This window comes from Salmo salar, chromosome 27 (genome assembly GCF_965601325.2).
Source record: "Salmo salar chromosome 27, fSalSal1, whole genome shotgun sequence".
NCBI classification, from domain to species: domain Eukaryota; kingdom Metazoa; phylum Chordata; class Actinopteri; order Salmoniformes; family Salmonidae; genus Salmo; species Salmo salar.
The window spans coordinates 44,938,218-44,961,837 of NC_138317.1; the positions used below are offsets into that span (position 1 = coordinate 44,938,218).

The window sequence follows — 23,620 nt, forward strand, 5'->3', positions numbered from 1 at the left end:
CTCCCTGCTGTGCTCTTTTGGCCCTGAGGCACATTCAGGTCTGCAGTTATGTATTTTGGCAGGGGTGGGTGTGGAGCCAGAGACAGCAGCAGGGGTCAGACTGGAAGAACCAGTTCCTACATTTGAATGACTGGGGGATGGAGGACTTGAATGTGGTGTCTTTGGAGTCCCAGAGGCCATCGGAGTCTCTACCATGATTTAAAAAAAAATCAGTTAGAACTCAAGTTTACTTATTTTATTAACCTTCATTTTAGCAGGGGGTGAACCCTGCGTTTTTCATTTTTTATTTCACCTTTATTTAACCTGGTGGGCCAGTTGAGAACAAGTCCTTTATTTAACCAGGTAGGCCAGTTGAGAACAAGTCCTTTATTTAACCAGGTAGGCTAGTTGAGAACAAGTCCTTTATTTAACCAGGTAGACCTGTTGAGAACAAGTCCTTTTTATTTAACCTGGTGGGCCAGTTGAGAACAAGTCCTTTATTTAACCAGGTAGGCTAGTTGAGAACAAGTCCTTTATTTAACCAGGTAGGCTAGTTGAGAACAAGTCCTTTATTTAACCAGGTAGGCCAGTTGAGAACAAGTCCTTTATGTAACCAGGTAGTCTAGTTGAGAACAAGTTCTCATTTACAACTGCGACCTGGCCAAGATAAAGCAAAGAAGTGCGACAGAAACAACAGAGTTACACATGGCATAAACAAACATACAGTCAATAACACAATAGGAAAAAAAAGTATATATACAATGTGTGCAAATGGCGTGAGGAGGTAAGGCAATAAATAGGCCATAGTAGCAAAGTAATTACAATTTATCAAATTAACACTGGAGTGACAGATGAGCAGATGATGATGTGCAGATGATGGTGTGTAAGTAATGATACTGGTGTGCAAAAGAGCAGCAAAGTAAATAAAAACAATATGGGGATGAGGTAGGTAGATTGGATGGGCTATTGACAGATGGGCTATGTACAGCTGCAGCGATCGGTTAGCTGCTCAGATAGCTGATGTTTAAAGTTAGTGAGGGAAATAAGTCTCCAGTTTCAGCAATTTTTGCAATTCGTTCCAGTCACTGGCAGCAGTGACTGGAACGGCCAAAGGAGGTGTTGGCTTTGGGGATGACCAGTGAGATATACCTGCTGGAGCGCGTGCTACGGGTGGGTGTTGCTATGGTGACCAGTGAGCTGAGATAAGGCGGGGCTTTACCTAGCATAGACTTATAGATGACCTGTAGCCAGTGGGTCTGGCGACGAATATGTAGCGAGGGCCAGCCGACGAGAGTATAAGGGGCTTTGGTAACAAAACGGATGGCACTGTGATAGACTGCATCCAATTTGTTGAGTGTTGGAGGCTATTTTGTAGATGACGTCGCCGAAGTTGAGGATTGGTAGAATAGTCAGTTTTACGAGGGTATGTTTGGCGGTGTGAGTGAAGGAGGCTTTGTTGCGAAATAGGAAGCCGATTCTAGATTGAACTTTGGATTGGAGATGCTTGATGTGAGTCTGGAAGGAGAGTTTACAGTCTAACCAGACACCTAGGTATTTGTAGGTGTCCACGTATTCTAGGTCAGAACCGTCCAGAGTAGTGATGCCGGACGGGCGGGCAGCGAACGGTTGAAAAGCATGCATTTGGTTTTACTAGCGTTTAAGAGCAGTTGGAGGCCACGGAAGGAGTGTTGTATGGCATTGAAGCTCGTCTGGAGGTTAGTTAACACAGTGTCCAAAGAAGGGCCAGATATATACAGAATGGTTTTGTCTGCATAGAGGTGGATCAGGGAGTCACCCGCAGCAAGAGGGACATCGTTGATTATATACAGAGAAAATAGTCGGCCCGAGAATTGAACCCTGTGGTACCCCCATAGACTGCCAGAGGTCCGGTCACTACTTTAACCTTTATTTAGCAGGGGGTGAGCCCTGCATCACTACTTTAACCTTTATTTTAGCAGGGGGTGAGCCCTGCATCACTACTTTAACCTTTATTTAGCAGGGGGTGAGCCCTGCATCACTACTTTAACCTTTATTTTAGCAGGGGGTGATCCCTGCATCACTACTTTAACCTTTATTTTAGCAGGGGGTGATCCCTGCATCACTACTTTAACCTTTATTTTAGCAGGGGGTGATCCCTGCATCACTACTTTAACCTTTATTTTAGCAGGGGGTGAGCCCTGCATCACTACTTTAACCTTTATTTTAGCAGGGGGTGATCCCTGCATCACTACTTTAACCTTTATTTTAGCAGGGGGTGAGCCCTGCATCAATACACAACACATCCTATTAAACAGAGCATTTGGAAAGTATTCAGACCCCTTGACTTTTTCCACATTTTGTTATGTTACAGCCTTAATCTAAAATGGATTAAATTGCCCCCCCCCAATCTACACACAATACCCCATAATGACAAAGCAAAAATAGGTTTTTAGAAATGTTTCCAAATATCACATTTACTTAAGTATAAGTATTCAGACCCTTTACTCAGTACTTTGTTGAAGCACCTTTGGCAGCAATTGCAGCCTCGAGTCTTCTTGGGTATGACGCTACAAGCTTGGCACACCTGTATTTGGAGAGTTTATCCCATTCTTCTCTGTAGATCCTCTCAAGCTCTGTCAGGTTGAAGGCAGAGCGTTGCTGCACAGCTATTTTCCAGAAAAGTCCAGGTTCTGGCTGCGCCACTCAAGGATATTCAGAGACTTGTCCCAAAGCCACTCCTGCATTGCGTTGGCTGCATGCTTAGGGTCGTTGTCCTGTTGGAAGGTGAACCTTCTCCCCAGTCTGAGGTCCTAAGCGCTCTGCAGCAGCTCTACGGACAATTCCTTCGACCTCATGGCTTGGTTTTTGCTCTGACAAGCAATGCCATTGTGAGACCTTTATATAGACAGGTGTGTGCCTTTCTAAATCATGTCCAATCATTTGAATTTACCACAGGTGGGCTCCAATCAAGTTGTAGAAACATCTCAAGGATGATCAATGGAAACAGGAAGCACCTGAGCTCAATTTAGAGTCTCATAGTAAAGGGTCTGAATACTTATGTAAATAAGGTATTTCAGTTTTTTTCACTTTGTCATTATTGGGTGTTGTGTGTAGATTCAGGGGACGATTTAATCCATTTCAGAATAAGGCTGTAACGTAACAAAATGTGTAAAAATGGAAGGGGTCTAAATGCTTGCACTGTATGGGGAACACAATCACTACAATGAAATATGTGGACCAATGGGCAATAAGACACTCAACACCACAGCCAATGTATGTCACAGCCAACATCACATCACATAGGCTATGCTAATACATAGCCAACATCACATACACATAGGCTATGCTAATACATGGCCAACATCACATACACATAGGCTATGCTAATACATGGCCAACATCACATACACATAGGCTATGCTAATACATGGCCAACATCACATACACATAGGCTATGCTAATACATGGCCAACATCACATACACATAGGCTATGCTAATACATAGCCAACATCACATACACATAGGCTATGCTAATACATAGCCCACATCACATACACATAGGCTATGCTAATACATAGCCCACATCACATACACATAGGCTATGCTAATACATAGCCCACATCACATACACATAGGCTATGCTAATACATAGCCCACATCACATACACATAGGCTATGCTAATACATGGCCAACATCACATACACATAGGCTATGCTAATACATGGCCAACATCACATACACATAGGCTATGCTAATACATTGTATACATCAGGTTATGTATGTCTGTAAAATCTCATGAATATGCAACCATATAAACAACTCCATTAGCATAAGAAGCAAAAACATATTTTTCTTACTGATCTAAAAGTGGATAGTTTCCTTCCCAAAACATTTTATTCTGCTCTGGAATCAAAACTGTGTTAACTCAGTCCTCATCCATTCGTTCCGTGTCACTCTCTCGGTCAATTTCTGCAATAATCTCATCCAATTTTGTATACTTGGACTTTGATTTAGCTTTAGCACTCTTATTGCTATGTTTTACTTTTTCAGTTTTTAAAAGTTATTAGAAGAGAACGAACCGCTGCGTAACGTAAACTACCGTTCATCCTGTTCGCTTTCGCCTTTAGAATGAACACTGGCTCATTGGCTATCTAGCTAGCTTTGTTTCAAAACGATAGGTGGTCATTGGACCAAGACACTGTCACTCAAGTTAACACCGCTCATCTCATTGGTGTGTAATGATGGCTGACCTTCATGGGCTAATTACGTAATGTAGAATGATGAAACAAGTTTGGTTGCCTTTTTTAGAGTGTCTGAGGATTGCACAGAAACCGGACTTGACCGGGTTAAGCCAGGTTTTGCCGACTAGTAAGCCAGAGAACAACTAGTCTAGCACAGGCAGGAACCCACCGAACACAACAACAACGGTTATCAAAACGTCACGCCACGGTAAGCCCACACAAAAGTGTTACTAAAATTCCCTTAGGGTTAAATGAATGGTAGAAAAACGTTTGGAACCATTTCCCTGTTTGACCCCTAGGTTTTATGGGTCTTATGACACCTTCACAGTGGGGCTCTATCACAGCCATTGAACTCTGTCACTATTTTTTAAAAGTCACCATTGGCCTCATGGTGAAATCCAGAAAGGTTTCCTTCCTCTCTGGCAACTGAGTTATTGATGCACCTTTCAAAGTCTAATTCATAACTTCACCATGCTCAAAGGGATAGTCACTTTTTTATTTTTGTAATGTTTTTGTAAAAATGTTTTACCCATGTACTGTACCAATAGGTGCCCTTTACGAGGCATTTGAAAACCTCCCTGGTCTTTGTGGTTGATTCTGTGTTTTGAAATTCACTGCTCGACTGAGGGACCTTACAATTATCTTTATGAATGGGGTACAGAGATGAGGTAGTCGTTCAAAAATCATGTCAAACACTTTCACACGGTGAGTCCATGCAACTTATGTGACTTGTTAAGAAAAAAAATCTCAATTAATTTAGGCTTGCCATAACAAAGAGCTTGAATAATTATTGACTTGAGACATTTAAGCTTTAAATGTGACATTTCAGTTTTAAATGTGTAAAAATGTCGACAAACTACTCCACTTTGACATTATGGGGTATTTTGTGTTAATTTAATCAATTTTAAATTCAGGCTGTAACACAACAGAATGTGGAATAAGTCAAGGGGTGTGAATACTTTCTGAAGGCAATGCATTTGTTTCTAACAGTGAATGATTTCAGAACAATCTGAGATTGTGGATGTGGAAATCCTCTTGTGCTTTTTGAGGTGGAACGATCCACCTCTTGTTTTCCTGTTTGCACTGTTCTGTTTGGCGCTTATTCACGATCCACCTCCCCCCTCTGAGACACACACACACACACACACACACACACACACACACACCCTCCACTCTCTCTCCCTGTTGATACACAGCACGGGAGGCCATTTAGATAGTGAGACATAGTGTGACACCAGCTGGTTTCTGTTGTCTTTTGGGTTGTCAAACCTACGTAATATCACATCCAGAGCACAGTCTCTGAGTGGGCATTAGACACCTTTCATAGGATGACACGGGTCAGGCGTCAGAACATGAAAAATAACCTTCCTGTTTGACTGAATCAGAGCCTGAGTGAGGTATTTCGGCAAGGAACGTCTGCCTGTCCTGCCGCTGATTATGTCAGGATGAGAAAGACGTGAGGTTTATTAGGCAGATGCCTAGCGCTGGCTAGTTCAGGAGGTCGCTGGCAGATGCCTAGCGCTGGCTAGTTCAGGAGGTCGCCCCCCGGCGGGGCGCAGCGGGGTCGCCCCACCAGAGCGGAGCGCTGGCTAGTTCAGGAGGTCGCCACCACCAGAGCGGAGCGCTGGCTAGTTCAGGAGGTCGCCACCACCAGAGCGGAGCGCTGGCTAGTTCAGGAGGTCGCCACCACCAGAGCGGAGCGCTGGCTAGTTCAGGAGGTCGCCACCACCAGAGCGGAGCGCTGGCTAGTTCAGGAGGTCGCCACCACCAGAGCGGAGCGCTGGCTAGTTCAGGAGGTCGCCACCACCAGAGCGGAGCGCTGGCTAGTTCAGGAGGTCGCCACCACCAGAGCGGAGCGCTGGCTAGTTCAGGAGGTCGCCACCACCAGAGCGGAGCGCTGGCTAGTTCAGGAGGTCGCCACCAGAGCGGAGCGCTGGCTAGTTCAGGAAGTTACTACCCTATACTACCAGATAAGCAAATCAGTGGTTAGTCTGTTAGACTATGCCCTATTCCCTAGAGCTGACTGTAACCCAGGCAACCAGTGCTTAGACCTATCTGATCAATGACACTGACCCTTAGACCTGTCTGAACAATGACATACTGACTGTCGCAGCAAGGGCCTATCTTTCAGACAGAAGAAGACATTTGCATTCTGATTCAGGCCAGAAGGAATTGAACAAATCATCCTTGGAGATTGTTTCAGTATGTCCGGCTCTAGTATACACATAGCTGCGCTAAAGATCAGTCCGTAGAATGAAAATTGCTCTCACTCCCCCTCCTCATTGCTGCATCTACAGCAGTGTCTGAATACCCACTGTGATTTAAGAAGGAGAGGGGCGAGTAGAGCGAGCAGGAGACTGAGATGAAGAGAGAGGGGGAGGGAGATGAAGAGAGAGAAGGGGAGGGAGATGAAGAGAGAGGGGGAGGGAGATGAAGAGAGAGGGGGAGGGAGATGAAGAGGGGGAGGGAGATGAAGAGAGAAGGAGAGAGGGGGAGGGAGATGAAGAGAGAAGGAGAGAGGGGGAGGGAGATGAAGAGAGAGGGGGAGGGAGATGAAGAGAGAGGGGGAGGGAGATGAAGAGAGAGAGGGGGAGGGAGATGAAGAGAGAGGGGGAGGGAGATGAAGAGAGAGAGGGGGAGGGAGATGAAGAGAGAGAGGGGGAGGGAGATGAAGAGAGAGAGGGGGAGGGAGATGGAGGGAGATGAAGAGAGAAGGAGGGAGATGGAGGGAGATGAAGAGAGAAGGAGAGAGGGGGAGGGAGATGAAGAGAGAAGGAGAGAGGGGGAGGGAGATGAAGAGAGAGAGGGGGAGGGAGATGAAGAGAGAGAGGGGGAGATGAAGAGAGAAGGAGAGAGGGGGAGGGAGATGAAGAGAGAGAGGGGGAGGGAGATGAAGAGAGAAGGAGAGAGGGGGAGGGAGATGAAGAGAGAGGGGGAGGGAGATGAAGAGAGAGAGGGGGAGGGAGATGAAGAGAGAGGGGGAGGGAGATGAAGAGAGAGAGGGGGAGGGAGATGAAGAGAGAGAGGGGGAGGGAGATGAAGAGAGAGAGGGGGAGGGAGATGGAGGGAGATGAAGAGAGAAGGAGGGAGATGGAGGGAGATGAAGAGAGAAGGAGGGAGATGGAGGGAGATGAAGAGAGAAGGAGAGAGGGGGAGGGAGATGAAGAGAGAGAGGGGGAGATGAAGAGAGAAGGAGAGAGGGGGAGGGAGATGAAGAGAGAGAGGGGGAGGGAGATGAAGAGAGAAGGAGAGAGGGGGAGGGAGATGAAGAGAGAGGGGGAGGGAGATGAAGAGAGAGAGGGGGAGGGAGATGAAGAGAGAGGGGGAGGGAGATGAAGAGAGAGAGGGGGAGGGAGATGAAGAGAGAGAGGGGGAGGGAGATGAAGAGAGAGAGGGGGAGGGAGATGGAGGGAGATGAAGAGAGAAGGAGGGAGATGGAGGGAGATGAAGAGAGAAGGAGGGAGATGGAGGGAGATGAAGAGAGAAGGAGAGAGGGGGAGGGAGATGAAGAGAGAAGGAGAGAGGGGGAGGGAGATGAAGAGAGAGAGGGGGAGGGAGATGAAGAGAGAGAGGGGGAGATGAAGAGAGAAGGAGAGAGGGGGAGGGAGATGAAGAGAGAGAGGGGGAGGGAGATGGAGAGAGGGGGAGGGAGATGAAGAGAGAGAGGGGGAGAGAGGGAGATGAAGAGAGAAGGAGAGAGGGGGCACTGGCGTCATGTCTCCAACTAACAGACGGTCTGTGTTCTCTTGTTCTGGACTGGAGGTGAGCCTGGTGCTGTGTGTGTGTAGTATAGTGTCTTCCACTATAAATCGTAAGGCGAGGAGGTTCTTTGCTCTGAGCCGAGGTCATTTGCTGCCTGAATAGCTCAAGGTGATTCAGTCTTGATTTTGGCTTTCAATTAATTAACGTATTTTTTTTTTTTGCTAATGAATACGTCTACTACAAACCAAGCCGCTGCAGTTGAAGAAATTATTTAATTGAGGATCTGATGAACACAGCTTTGAATCCAATTTCCTTTTCCATGGGTAGTGTAGTATTCTCCATGTAGAGTTGTTAGTACTATAGCAGTATGTTAGTGTAGTATTCTCCATGTAGAGTTGTGTTAGTTAGTACTACAGCAGTATGTTAGTGTAGTATTCTCCATGTAGAGTTGTTAGTTAGTACTACAGCAGTATGTTAGTGTAGTATTCTCCATGTAGAGTTGTGTTAGTTAGTACTACAGCAGTATCTTAGTGTAGTATTCTCCATGTAGAGTTGTTAGTACTACAGCAGTATGTTAGTGTAGTATTCTCCATGTAGAGTTGTGTTAGTTAGTACTACAGCAGTATGTTAGTGTAGTATTCTCCATGTAGAGTTGTGTTAGTTAGTACTACAGCAGTATGTTAGTTTAGTATTCTCCATGTAGAGTTGTGTTAGTTAGTACTACAGCAGTATGTTAGTGTAGTATTCTCCATGTAGAGTTGTGTTAGTTAGTACTACAGCAGTATGTTAGTGTAGTATTCTCCATGTAGAGTTGTGTTAGTTAGTACTACAGCAGTATGTTAGTGTAGTATTCTCCATGTAGAGTTGTGTTAGTTAGTACTACAGCAGTATGTTAGTGTAGTATTCTCCATGTAGAGTTGTTAGTACTACAGCAGTATGTTAGTGTAGTATTCTCCATGTATAGTTGTTAGTTAGTACTACAGCAGTATGTTAGTGTAGTATTCTCCATGTAGAGTTGTTAGTACTACAGCAGTATGTTAGTGTAGTATTCTCCATGTAGAGTTGTGTTAGTTAGTACTACAGCAGTATGTTAGTGTAGTATTCTGCATGTATAGTTGTTAGTTAGTACTACAGCAGTATGTTAGTTTAGTATTCTCCATGTAGAGTTGTTAGTACTATAGCAGTATGTTAGTGTAGTATTCTCCATGTAGAGTTGTTAGTACTACAGCAGTATGTTAGTGTAGTATTCTCCATGTAGAGTTGTTAGTACTACAGCAGTATGTTAGTGTAGTATTCTCCATGTAGAGTTGTGTTAGTTAGTACTACAGCAGTATGTTAGTGTAGTATTCTCCATGTAGAGTTGTTAGTACTACAGCAGTATGTTAGTGTAGTATTCTCCATGTAGAGTTGTTAGTTAGTACTACAGCAGTATCTTAGTGTAGTATTCTCCATGTAGAGTTGTTAGTACTACAGCAGTATGTTAGTGTAGTATTCTCCATGTAGAGTTGTGTTAGTTAGTACTACAGCAGTATGTTAGTGTAGTATTCTCCATGTAGAGTTGTTAGTACTACAGCAGTATGTTAGTGTAGTATTCTCCATGTAGAGTTGTGTTAGTTAGTACTACAGCAGTATGTTAGTGTAGTATTCTCCATGTAGAGTTGTTAGTTAGTACTACAGCAGTATGTTAGTGTAGTATTCTCCATGTAGAGTTGTGTTAGTTAGTACTACAGCAGTATGTTAGTGTAGTATTCTCCATGTATAGTGTGTTAGTTAGTACTACAGCAGTATGTTAGTGTAGTATTCTCCATGTAGAGTTGTTAGTACTACAGCAGTATGTTAGTGTAGTATTCTCCATGTAGAGTTGTGTTAGTTAGTACTACAGCAGTATGTTAGTGTAGTATTCTCCATGTAGAGTTGTTAGTTAGTACTACAGCAGTATGTTAGTTTAGTATTCTCCATGTAGAGTTGTTAGTACTACAGCAGTATGTTAGTGTAGTATTCTCCATGTAGAGTTGTGTTAGTTAGTACTACAGCAGTATGTTAGTGTAGTATTCTCCATGTAGAGTGGTGTTAGTACTACAGCAGTATGTTAGTGTAGTATTCTCCATGTAGAGTTGTGTTAGTTAGTACTACAGCAGTATGTTAGTGTAGTATTCTCCATGTATAGTTGTTAGTTAGTACTACAGCAGTATGTTAGTGTAGTATTCTCCATGTAGAGTTGTTAGTACTACAGCAGTATGTTAGTGTAGTATTCTCCATGTAGAGTTGTTAGTTAGTACTACAGCAGTATGTTAGTGTAGTATTCTCCATGTAGAGTTGTTAGTTAGTACTACAGCAGTATGTTAGTGTAGTATTCTCCATGTAGAGTTGTTAGTTAGTACTACAGCAGTATGTTAGTGTAGTATTCTCCATGTAGAGTTGTTAGTACTATAGCAGTATGTTAGTGTAGTATTCTCCATGTAGAGTTGTTTGTTAGTACTACAGCAGTATGTTAGTGTAGTATTCTCCATGTAGAGTTGTTAGTTAGTACTACAGCAGTATCTTAGTGTAGTATTCTCCATGTAGAGTTGTTAGTACTACAGCAGTATGTTAGTGTAGTATTCTCCATGTATGTAGTGATGCTGCTGTGGTAGGGTCTGTATGTATTGATGCTGCAGTGGTAGGGTATGTATGCATGTAGTAATGCTGCAGTGGTAGGGTATGTAGTGATGCTGCAGTGGTAGGGTATGTGTGCATGTAGTGATGCTGCAGTTGTAGGGTATGTGTGCATGTAGTGATGCTGCAGTGGTAGGGTGTGTATGCATGTAGTGATGCTGCAGTGGTAGGGTGTGTATGCATGTAGTGATGCTGCAGTGGTAGGGTATGTGTGCATGTAGTGATGCTGCTGTGGTAGGGTATGTATGCATGTAGTGATGCTGCAGTGGTAGGGTATGTATGCATGTAGTGATGCTGCAGTGGTAGGGTATGTATGCATGTAGTGATGCTGCAGTGGTAGGGTATGTATGCATGTAGTGATGCTGCAGTGGTAGGGTATGTATGCATGTAGTGATGCTGCAGTGGTAGGGTATGTATGCATGTAGTGATGCTGCAGTGGTAGGGTATGTATGCATGTAGTGATGCTGCAGTGGTAGGGTATGTATGCATGTAGTGATGCTGCAGTGGTAGGGTATGTATGCATGTAGTGATGCTGCAGTGGTAGGGTATGTATGCATGTAGTGATGCTGCAGTGGTAGGGTATGTATGCATGTAGTGATGCTGCAGTGGTAGGGTATGTATGCATGTAGTGATGCTGCAGTGGTAGGGTATGTATGCATGTAGTGATGCTGCAGTGGTAGGGTATGTATGCATGTAGTGATGCTGCAGTGGTAGGGTATGTATGCATGTAGTGATGCTGCAGTGGTAGGGTATGTATGCATGTAGTGATGTTGCAGTGGTAGGGTATGTATGCATGTAGTGATGCTGCAGTGGTAGGGTGTATATGTGGTGATGCTGCAGTGGTAGGGTATGTATGTATGCATGTAGTGATGCTGCAGTGGTAGGGGTATGTATGCATGTAGTGATGCTGCAGTGGTAGGGTATGTATGCATGTAGCGATGCTGCAGTGGTAGGGTATGTATGTATGCATGTAGCGATGCTGCAGTGTTAGGGTATGTATGTATGTTTGTATGTAGTGATGCTGCAGTGGTAGGGTATGTATGCATGTAGTGATGCTGCAGTGGTAGGGTATGTATGCATGTATGCATGTAGTGATGCTGCAGTGGTAGGGTATGTATGCATGTAGCGATGCTGCAGTGGTAGGGTATGTATGTATGCATGTAGTGATGCTGCAGTGTTAGGGTATGTATGTATGTTTGTATGTAGTGATGCTGCAGTGGTAGGGTATGTATGCATGTAGTGATGCTGCAGTGGTAGGGTATGTATGTATGCATGTAGTGATGCTGCAGTGGTAGGGTATGTATGTATGCCTGTAGTGACGCTGCAGTGGTAGGGTATATATGTAGTGATGCTGCAGTGGTAGGGTATATATGTGGTGATGCTGCAGTGGTAGGGTATATATGTAGTGATGCTGCAGTGGTAGGGTATGTATGTATGTATGCATGCATGTAGTGATGCTGCAGTGTTAGGGTATGTATGCATGTTTGTATGTATGTAGTGATGCTGCAGTTGCAGGGTATGTATGTATGTAGGGATGCTGCAGTGGTAGGGTATGTATGTATGCATGTAGTGATGCTGCAGTGTTAGGGTATGTATGTTTGTATGTAGTGATGCTGCAGTGTTAGGGTATGTATGTTTGTATGTAGTGATGCTGCAGTGGTAGGGTATGTATGCATGTAGTGATGCTGCAGTGGTAGGATATGTATGCATGTAGTGATGCTGCTGTGGTAGGGTATGTATGCATGTATGCATGTAGTGATGCTGCAGTGGTAGGGTAGTATGTATGTATGTATGCATGTAGTGATGCTGCAGTGGTAGGGTATGTATGTATGTATGCATGTAGTGACGCTGCAGTGGTAGGGTAATATGTAGTGATGCTGCAGTGGTAGGGTATATATGTGGTGATGCTGCAGTGGTAGGGTATATATGTAGTGATGCTGCAGTGGTAGTGTATGTATGTATGTATGCATGCATGTAGTGATGCTGCAGTGTTAGGGTATGTATGCATGTTTGTATGTATGTAGTGATGCTGCAGTGGCAGGGTATGTATGTATGTAGGGATGCTGCAGTGGTAGGGTATGTATGTATGCATGTAGTGATGCTGCAGTGGTAGGGTATGTATGCATGTAGTGATGCTGCAGTGGTAGGGTATGTATGTAGGGATGCTGCAGTGGTAGGGTATGTATGTAGGGATGCTGCAGTGGTAGGGTATGTATGTAGGGATGCTGCAGTGGTAGGGGTATGGTATGTATGTAGTGATGCTGCAGTGGTAGGGTATGTATGTATGTAGTGATGCTGCAGTGGTAGGGTATGTATGTATGGTATGTATGTAGTGATGCTGCAGTGGTAGGGTATGTATGTATGTATGTAGTGATGCTGCAGTGGTAGGGTATGTATGTATGTATGTAGTGATGCTGCAGTGGTAGGCGTATGTATGTATGTAGTGATGCTGCAGTGGTAGGGGGTATGTATGTATGTAGTGATGCTGCAGTGGTAGGGTATGTATGTATGTAGTGATGCTGCAGTGGTAGGGTATGTAATGATGCATATTTGACTAACACTTTTTTTCTTTTCTCTTTCCAGATAAATCCAGACCTCCCAACACTTCCTTAGAGGTGAGTTACAGGTCAAGGACTGTTTTGGTTTGTCAGATGAGGTTTCTACTGGTAGAGAATGAATCACGTTTCCGTTGTTTTAAGGGTGCTTTAGAAACCAAGCTTGAATTTGTTCTACATCAAGGAGTACTGGTTACTCCGATGAGCCAATGAACAGTCATGTTTGTATGGTTTAATAGCATTGAATAAAACCACTACAATTGAGTTTAGGTGGATATACAGCACCATTGAGTTGTTTGAGATATACCATGCTTCCAGAACTGGGCTTTGTGTTTTTTCTCTTATGTTTCTTTAGTAGCGTCGGACTATTGTGTATTATTCCATCGTATGCATTTGTGTCTTACATGTAGTCAGCTGAGACTTGTTTCTATCAAGGTCCCACTGGGGGAATATTTGTTAAAGTGTGTGTTTTCATGGAACGGAAATCATCCCAAATACAGAGCCCAGTGCTCACCATGGAAACCATGAGCGACCATTTATACCGAGTTGGCGTGACAACTACGATACAATGTGAAGCCCGTGAACGGTTATGTTGGCGCTGAGATAAGGCGTTTTTCTCTCTCTTTCCTTTATCGCTGTCCAGCTCCCAGACATTTGATTGTCACACTGAATTGGAAAAAAGCTAAATCACTGAAACGGAAATTGAATCTCAATGGAATAAAACACTGACAGGAGTTGAGGCTGTGGAAATCTACCCACACTGCGCCTATGTCAATATATGACTTCTTTGGAAGGCCTCGCAGCAGGCGCAGATGGAGAGAGACAGGGGGGCATGCTTACATAGACACATTCACAATGCTTTGTCTCATAAAACACTTTAGTTTAGATAAAGACCAGCTGTACATGGTTTGTTTTTTTTTAAAAGGGGAACAATGGTACAGTTTAGAGAAGGATTTTAGGCGAAGCATGAATATGTTAGCTACATGAAGTACCTAAGAGAACATTTTAATGTAGCCAAAAAATTATCGGGTGCCTTAGGAAACTTCTGACCAACACTTAGGTTCCTACCCTGTCACAATAACTCGTCCCTAGCATTTGCATTCGTTGTCATATCAAATACTGTATTTAAAGTGACCACTTATATTCTAACTATAGAATTATAATAAACATTTTTCCATGATTCCAACAGTTGACCTAAGTGTTTTGATCTAAATCGCAAGTCAAATTAACATGGTTAAAAATATGGTTAGACATATATTGCCAATATCGTGCAGCCCTATGTGGTAGTGTGGAATTCTTTTTATTATTATTATTATATATATATATTTTTTAACCGTTCATTTAACTAGGCAAGTCAGTTAAGAACTAATTCTTATTTACAATGACGGCCTACCCGGCCAAACCTGGACGACGCTGAGCCAATTGTGCGACGCCCTATGCAATGCAACTCCAATCATGAAATGATTACAGGAAATGCAGAAATCGATAAATGCTGAAAATTGTTTTTGGTTGAAGTTTAATTGAACAGTTTTTAGAAAAAGAAATAATATATATATATATATATATATATATATATTATTCCAAAACATATATATATAATACCGGCATACTGTCAACATATTTAGAAAATACTGTGATATGATATTTAGGACATATCACCTGCTAGACTTGTTGTCCAAGAAGGTCATCTCTCTACTAACTAAGCCTACAAATAAATGATTTCCTCATTGCGTTGTTTACTGTAGTTCATTTTGAGTCGTCGTAACGGGACAGTTAGTGAGCCCAATGTAACACTGTAGGCTAATGATGTTTATATCTTTAGAACAGATTCTTGAATATTCATAACGACTTACTGTTTGGCCTCTCCATTCGATCTATCCCAAAACGTAAAGGGTCAGGGAATATAGCATAGGTCTAACGGCTAGCTTGTGCTTCTTATTGCACATCATGATGCTCTTGTTGTTTATCATGGAAGTGAAGACGATATCGACTGGTCTCGTACTACATTAGTCTTGTTTATGCTCTACCGGTGGTGTTTTCATGAATGAGTCCGTTTCGTAGCGGGTATGTACACGATCAGTCCAACACCCCACCACTGTACAGCCATTGTTGACAGATGGTTTACAAGTGTACAAATTAAAAACGTAAAAGTACACCACACCAAACATCACACACTACCCCACACCATACTACCCTACACCACACTACCCTATACTACCCTATACTACCCTATACTACCCTACACTACACTACCCTACACCACACTACACTACCCTACACCACACTACACTACCCTACACCACACTACACTACCCTACACCACACTACCCTACACCACACTACCCTACACCACACTACCCTACACCACACCACACCATACTACCCTACACCATACTACCCTACACCACACCATACTACCCTACACCACACCACACTACCCTACACCACACCACACTACCCTACACCACACCACACTACCCTACACCATACTACCCTATACCACACCACACTACCCTACACCACACCACACTACCCTACACCATACTACCCTACACCACACCACACTACCCTACACTACACCATACTACCCTACACCACACTACCCTACCCTACACCATACTACCCTACACCACACCATACTACCCTACACTACACCCCATACTACCCTACACCACACTACCCTACACCACACTATACTACCCTACACCACACTACCCTACACTACACCATACTACCCTACACCACACTACCCTACACCACACTACCCTACACTACACCATACTACCCTATACTACCCTACACCACAACACACTACACTACCCTACACCACACTACCCTACACCACACTACCCTACACCACACTACCCTACACTACACCATACTACCCTACACTACACCATACTACCCTACACCACACTACCCTACACTACACCACACTACCCTACACCACACTACCCTACACTACACCATACTACCCTATACTACCCTACACCACACTACCCTATACCACCCTACCCTACCCCATACTACCCTACCCTACACCATACTACCCTACACCACACCATACTACCCTACACCATACTACCCTATACTACCCTACATTACCCTACACCATACTACCCTACACCATACTACCCTACACCACACCATACTACCCTACACCACACCATACTACCCTACACCAATACTACCCTACACTACCCTACACCACACTACACCACACTACCCTACACCACACTACACCATACTACCCTACACCATACTACCCTACACCACACTACCCTACACCACACTACACTACACTACCCTACACCACACTACACCATACTACCCTACCCTACACCACACTACCCTACACCACACTACCCTACACCACACTACCCTACACCATACTACCCTATACTACCCTACACCATACTACCCTACCCTACACCATACTACCCTACACCACACTACCCTACATCATACTACTGTATACTACCCTACACCACACTACCCTACACCATACTACCCTACACCACACCACACTACCCTACACTACCCTACACTACCCTACACTACCCTACACTACCCTACACTACCCTACACCACACTACCCTATACTACCCTACACCACACTACACTACCCTACACTACCCTACACCACACTACCCTACACCACACCACACTACCCTACACCATACTACCCTATACTACCCTACCCTACACTACTACCCACACCATACTACCCTACCCCACACTACCCTACCCTACACCATACTACACTACCCTACACTACCCTACCCCACACCATACTACCCTACACCACACTACCCTACACCACACTACCCTACACCACAATACCCTACACCACACCATACCAACCTACCCTACACAATACTACCCTACACCACACTACCCTACACTACCCTACACCATACTACCCTACACCACACTACACTACCCTACACCACACCACACTACCCTACACTACCCTACACCACACTACCCTACACCACACTACACTACCCTACACCACCACTACCCTACACCACACTACACTACCCTACACCATACTACCCTACACCACACTACACTACCCTACACCACACTACACTACCCTACACCACACTACCCTACACCACACTACCCTACACTACCCTACACCACACCATACTACCCTACACCATACTACCCTACACCATACTACCCTACACCACATCATACTACCCTACACCACACCATACTACCCTACACCACAACCATACTACCCTACACCATACTACCCTACACCACACTACCCTACACCACACTACCCTACACCACACTACACTACCCTACACCACACTACACTACCCTACACCACACTACACCACACCACACTACACTACCCTACACTACACTACCCTACACCACACTACCCTACACCATACTACCCTATACCACACCATACTACCCTACACCATACTACCCTACACCACACCATACTACCCTACCCTACACCACACTACCCTACACTACCCTACACTACACTACCCTACACCACACTACCCTACACCACACCATACCACCCTCCACTACCCAATACTACCCTACACTACACTACCCCACACCATACTACCCTACACTACACTACCCTACACCATACTACCCTACACTACACTACCCCACACCATACTACCCTACACTACACTACCCTACACCATACTACCCTACACCACACTACACTACACTACCCTACACCACACCATACTACCCTACACCACACCATACTACCCTACACCACACACCATACTACCCTACACCACACTACCCTACACCACACTACCCTACACCATACTACCCTACACCATACTACCCTACACCACACCACACCATACTACCCTACACCACACCATACTACCCTACACCACACCATACTACCCTACACCACACCATACTACCCTACCCTACACCACACTACCCTACACCACACTACCCTACACCACACTACCCTACACCACACTACCCTACACCACACTACACTACACTACACCATACTACCCTACACCACACCACACCACACTACACTACACTACACTACCCTACACCACACTACACTACCCTACACCACACTACACTACCCTACACCACACTACACTACCCTACACCACACTATACTACCCTACACACACTACCCTACACCACACTACACTACCCTACACCATACTACCCTACACCACACTACACTACCCTACACCATCACTACCCTACACCACACTACACTACCCTACACCATACTACCCTACACCACACCATACTACCCTACACCACACCAACACTACACTACCCTACACCACACTACACTACCCTACACCACACTATACTACCCTACACACACTACCCTACACCACACTACACTACCCTACACCACACTACCCTACCCTACACCACACCATACTACCCTACACCATACTACCCTACACCACACTACACTACCCTACACCACACTACCCTACCCTACACCACACCATACTACCCTACACCACACTACACTACACCACACCACACTACACTACACTACACCACACCATACTACCCTACACCACACTACCCTACACTACACCATACTACCCTATACTACCCTATACCACACTACACTACCCTACACCACACCATACTACCCTACACCACACTACACTACCCTACACCACACCATACTACCCTACACCATACTACACTACCCTACACCACACCATACTACCCTACACCACACTACACTACCCTACACCATACTACCCTACACCACACCATACTACCCTACACCACACGACACTACCCTATACTACCCTACACCACACCATACACTACCCTACACCACACCATACTACCCTACACCACACGACACTACCCTATACTACCCTACACCACACTACACTACCCTACACCACACTATACTACCCTACACACACTACCCTACACCACACTACACTACCCTACACCACACTACCCTACCCTACACCACACCATACTACCCTACACCACACTACACTACCCTACACCATACTACCCTACACCACACTACACTACCCTACACCACACTACCCTACCCTACACCACACCATACTACCCTACACCACACTACACTACACCACACCATACTACACCACACCACACTACACTACACTACACCACACCATACTACCCTACACCACACTACCCTACACTACACCATACTACCCTATACTACCCTATACCACACTACACTACCCTACACCACACCATACTACCCTACACCACACTACACTACCCTACACCACACCATACTACCCTACACCATACTACACTACCCTACACCACACCATACTACCCTACACCACACTACACTACCCTACACCATACTACCCTACACCACACCATACTACCCTACACCACACGACACTACCCTATACTACCCTACACCACACCATACTACCCTACACCACACCATACTACCCTACACCACACTACACTACCCTACACCACACTACACTACCCTATACTACCCTACACCACACCACACTACACTACCCTACACCACACTACACTACCCTACACCACACTACACTACCCTACACCACACTATACTACCCTATACTATACTACCCTATACTACACCATACTACCCTACACCACACTATACTATACTACCCTACTCTACACTACCCTACACCACACTACCCTACACTACTACTAAATGAAGGAACCGCTTTTCAGATTTTGCTAGAAGGTGTCATGGGAATTATGACTCGCACTTTGGTAGTCAATTCTTACCATGCCCGTTATTAAAATAGGATTTCCTGCATATAGAAAGTTTTTGTTTTCAGCATTCATCACAGGTAACTTAAACTCTATTTTTATTATTCAAACAGTTGAGAGTATTTGTCTCCTAAGCAGACCCTTCAGTATCGTTGTCACTTCAGAGCTGTGTGTGTGTGTGTGTGTGTGTGTGTGTGTGTGTGTGTGTGTGTGTGTGTGTGTGTGTGTGTGTGTGTGTGTGTGTGTGTGTGTGTGTGTGTGTGTGTGTGTGTGTGTGTGTGTGTGTGTGTGTGTGTGTGTGTGTGTGAGTGTGTGTGTGTGTGTGTGTGTGTGTATATATATCATAATAATAATAATCGGCCGATTAATCGGTACCGGCTTTTTTTTTTGGGTACTCCAATAATCGGTATCGGCGTTGAAAAATCATAATCGGTCGACCTCTACCCTGCATCATACCACCCTACACTACACATCATACCATACTACACTATCCCCTGCATCATACCACCCTACATCATACTACACTACACTATCCTGCATAATACCACCCTACACTAAACTACATTATACTACACCAATCTACTCTACACTATACCATACTACTAGTGATGCACTGATATGGCATTTTTGCCTGATTCCGATATTTTCCTTAACAAAAAAAACGATACCGATATTTACAATTTTAACGGCCTTTAAGTTTTCAAGTACAGTTAAATAGTTAACACACCCACACATGGACACAGCATCTCAGTGCAAGAGGCGTCACTACAGTCCCTGGTTTGAATCCAGGCTGTATCACATCCGGCCATGATTGGTAGTCCCATAGGGCGGCACACAATTGGTCCGGGTTTGGCCAGGGTAAGCAGTCATTGTAAATAAGAATTTGTTCTTAACTGACTTGCCTAGTTAAATAAAGGTTTTACACACACACACACACACTGACCAAAAAGTTATTTTGTTTGCATTTACGGATGTCCCCATTATCAGTAAAACACAACTTATTTCTTGCACTTACTTGCTGTTTCGTTGTTCATATTTGTTCATATTTGTTCCAGGATTTCTATGGAGCGCCATTTGGGTCTTTGCATGTCAAAATATACTATTTGATGTGTCAAATAATTTGTTGACCAATTAGGACCTGGATGTGACTGCACGTCACATCATTTAATGCGTTCATATATTTCTTTACGTAGTTATTACACATTGATTACATTATAGGCAGGTTTCTATATTATGGTTGTGGACGCAACCTACATTTTCTCTCAGTGTGTGTTTAGCAACATGGCTGCCCGTGTTTGTTTTCTGGCTCTGTGTTGCCGGATGCGGCTGAGTTTCCTTCCTTCCTCCCCTCTCTCTTTCCTTCAGTAACTCCTACCCTCCTGCCTGCCTGCATCATTCCTCTGAGTCACAAGTCTTCAAATGAGATTGTGATGCAGATCTGTAATTGGAGAGAAGTCCTGTTTTTCCAGGAGTGTCTCTACACGCTTGAAGGGACTGAGTGTTACATTCTTACATTCTAGTCATTTTAGCAGACGCTCTTATCCAGAGCGACTTACAGTAGCGAATGCATACATTTCATACATTTATTTCTCCGTACTGGTCCCTCGTGGGAATCGAACCCACAACCCTGGCGTTGCAAACACCATGCTCTACCAACTGAGCCACACGGGACCACTAAGGCTGCATTTCACACCGTATGGGTCCTGCTCAAAAGTAGTGCACTACATAGGGAATAGGCTTCCATTGTGAATGCGTCCAGACCTCTAGCCAAACCAGAGGGGTATCATACGAGCAGGTTTGAGGAGTTATTAGCAAGGTAACTTTGGTCAACTCTGAATTCAACTCGGGATAACCGGTCATATGATAGTAGCTCACCTTTTAGCCAGGTACATTTCCATGGCAACAAATCCTTCAGAACGGTCCTGTTCTGGGGCAGGCTCGCACACGGCTAACTCCACTTATCCTGAATGAAATGACTGAGCCACGAGTTCAGGACCAATGAAATCAGATTCCCTCCATCTTGCAAAGATTATGTCATCATCCCCTTCATTTGCCGAAGACGACTGATTTTTATTTTATATATTTTTTTTGGTGTGTTAAATAGTCATGTTAAAATACCTTTCACATTACACATTTAGTAATGACAGAATGCATTTGAAACTTCACACACAGTATCACTTTTGTATGACTTCATAGAATCATTTTATCACAGAAGTGGGGGAAAAGGCTGCTTGTGCATTGCTAAGCACACCAAAGACTGTATTAACAATAAGTTATAAAATACAGACTGCACTTTATGTGGTGTTGTGGTGTCTTGTTGCGATGTCTGTTTGTGTCCTACATTTTTATTTTTAATCCCCGTTCCCACAGGAGGCCTTTTGGTACGCTGTCATTGTAAATTAAAAGTTGTTCTTAACTGACTTGCCAAGTTAAATAAAAAATAAATAAACGCCTATTTCACAACACAGCCTGCTGAATTTGCAAGAATATATTTTTGATTTCGGTACAAATGAAAATGTGGCTCTGGCTGGTCCATGGATAGATATTTCAGTATTGTCTCAATGAGGAGTTTGGCGTTCGACTAGCACGCGCAGTTACAAACCTGCTAAAGTTAGCGGCAGGCGGACGAGCAATATCCATTGTTGTAGGACGGATGAAGCCTGAGCTGGAATGTGAAGCTAACTGAAGCCGGTCAGCATTGGCTTGCTTCGTAGGATGGCCCTCAGATAGGTGAACTCAATAGTACCTAGTATAGGATTCAGATCCTAACATTTAGGTTTCAAACCTGATCATCTATTTACATTGTAGATGAGGAAGTCTTTAACATTCCTAACTAGCTTCATCTAGGTAGTGATTATACTACAGGAAACCCACCTTTATCTAGGTAGTGGTTATACTACAGGAAACCAACCTTTATCTAGGTAGTGGTTATACTACAGGAAACCAACCTTTATCTAGGTAGTGGTTATACTACAGGAAACCAACCTTCATCTAGTTTGTGGTTATACTACAGGAAACCAACCTTTATCTAGGTAGTGGTTATACTACAGGAAACCAACCTTTATCTAGGTAGTGGTTATACTACAGGAAACCAACCTTCATCTAGGTAGTGGTTATACTACAGGAAACCAACCTTCATCTAGGTAGTGGTTATACTACAGGAAACCAACCTTTATCTAGGTAGTGGTTATAGTACAGGAAACCAACCTTTATCTAGGTAGTGGTTATAGTACAGGAAACCAACCTTTATCTAGGTAGTGGTTATACTACAGGAAACCAACCTTCATCTAGGTAGTGGTTATACTACAGGAAACCAACCTTCATCTAGGTAGTGGTTATACTACAGGAAACCAACCTTTATCTAGGTAGTGGTTATAGTACAGGAAACCAACCTTTATCTAGGTAGTGGTTATAGTACAGGAAACCAACCTTTATCTAGGTAGTGGTTATACTACAGGAAACCAATCTTCATCTAGGTAGTGGTTGGGATACTCCACTACTGTGTAATCTGCACTTGGCCTTAAAAGTGATTGCAGAGATGGGCCATAATCAGTTGGGATTTGTGTCGGTCAGCCTCCCTGTCTTGGCATTATCAATGTGAGGTCAGTCCGCTATTCATTCACACTGACTGTGGTTCATCCCTTCCTCTCCCCGCCTGGTGACTCTTTGTCTGGGTCTTGGCATGGACAGGGGCCAAGCTGTCTTTATACCAGGGTGCTCTGGTACATTCTAATGCCTTGATTCCAGCCGA

The 23,620-nt window shown here is 44.2% G+C and overlaps 1 protein-coding gene across 2 annotated transcripts in view; it reads left to right on the plus strand.

Annotated features, from left to right (window-relative positions):
- LOC106589129 (protein spire homolog 1) overlaps nt 1-23,620 on the plus strand; it is a 118,925-nt gene that overhangs the window by 4,214 nt on the left and 91,091 nt on the right. For both annotated transcript variants that reach the window (XM_014178832.3, XM_045709470.2), the window contains exon 2: nt 13,142-13,173. In XM_014178832.3, the coding sequence (XP_014034307.1) occupies nt 13,142-13,173 (32 nt within the window). The remainder of the gene's footprint in view (nt 1-13,141; nt 13,174-23,620) is intronic.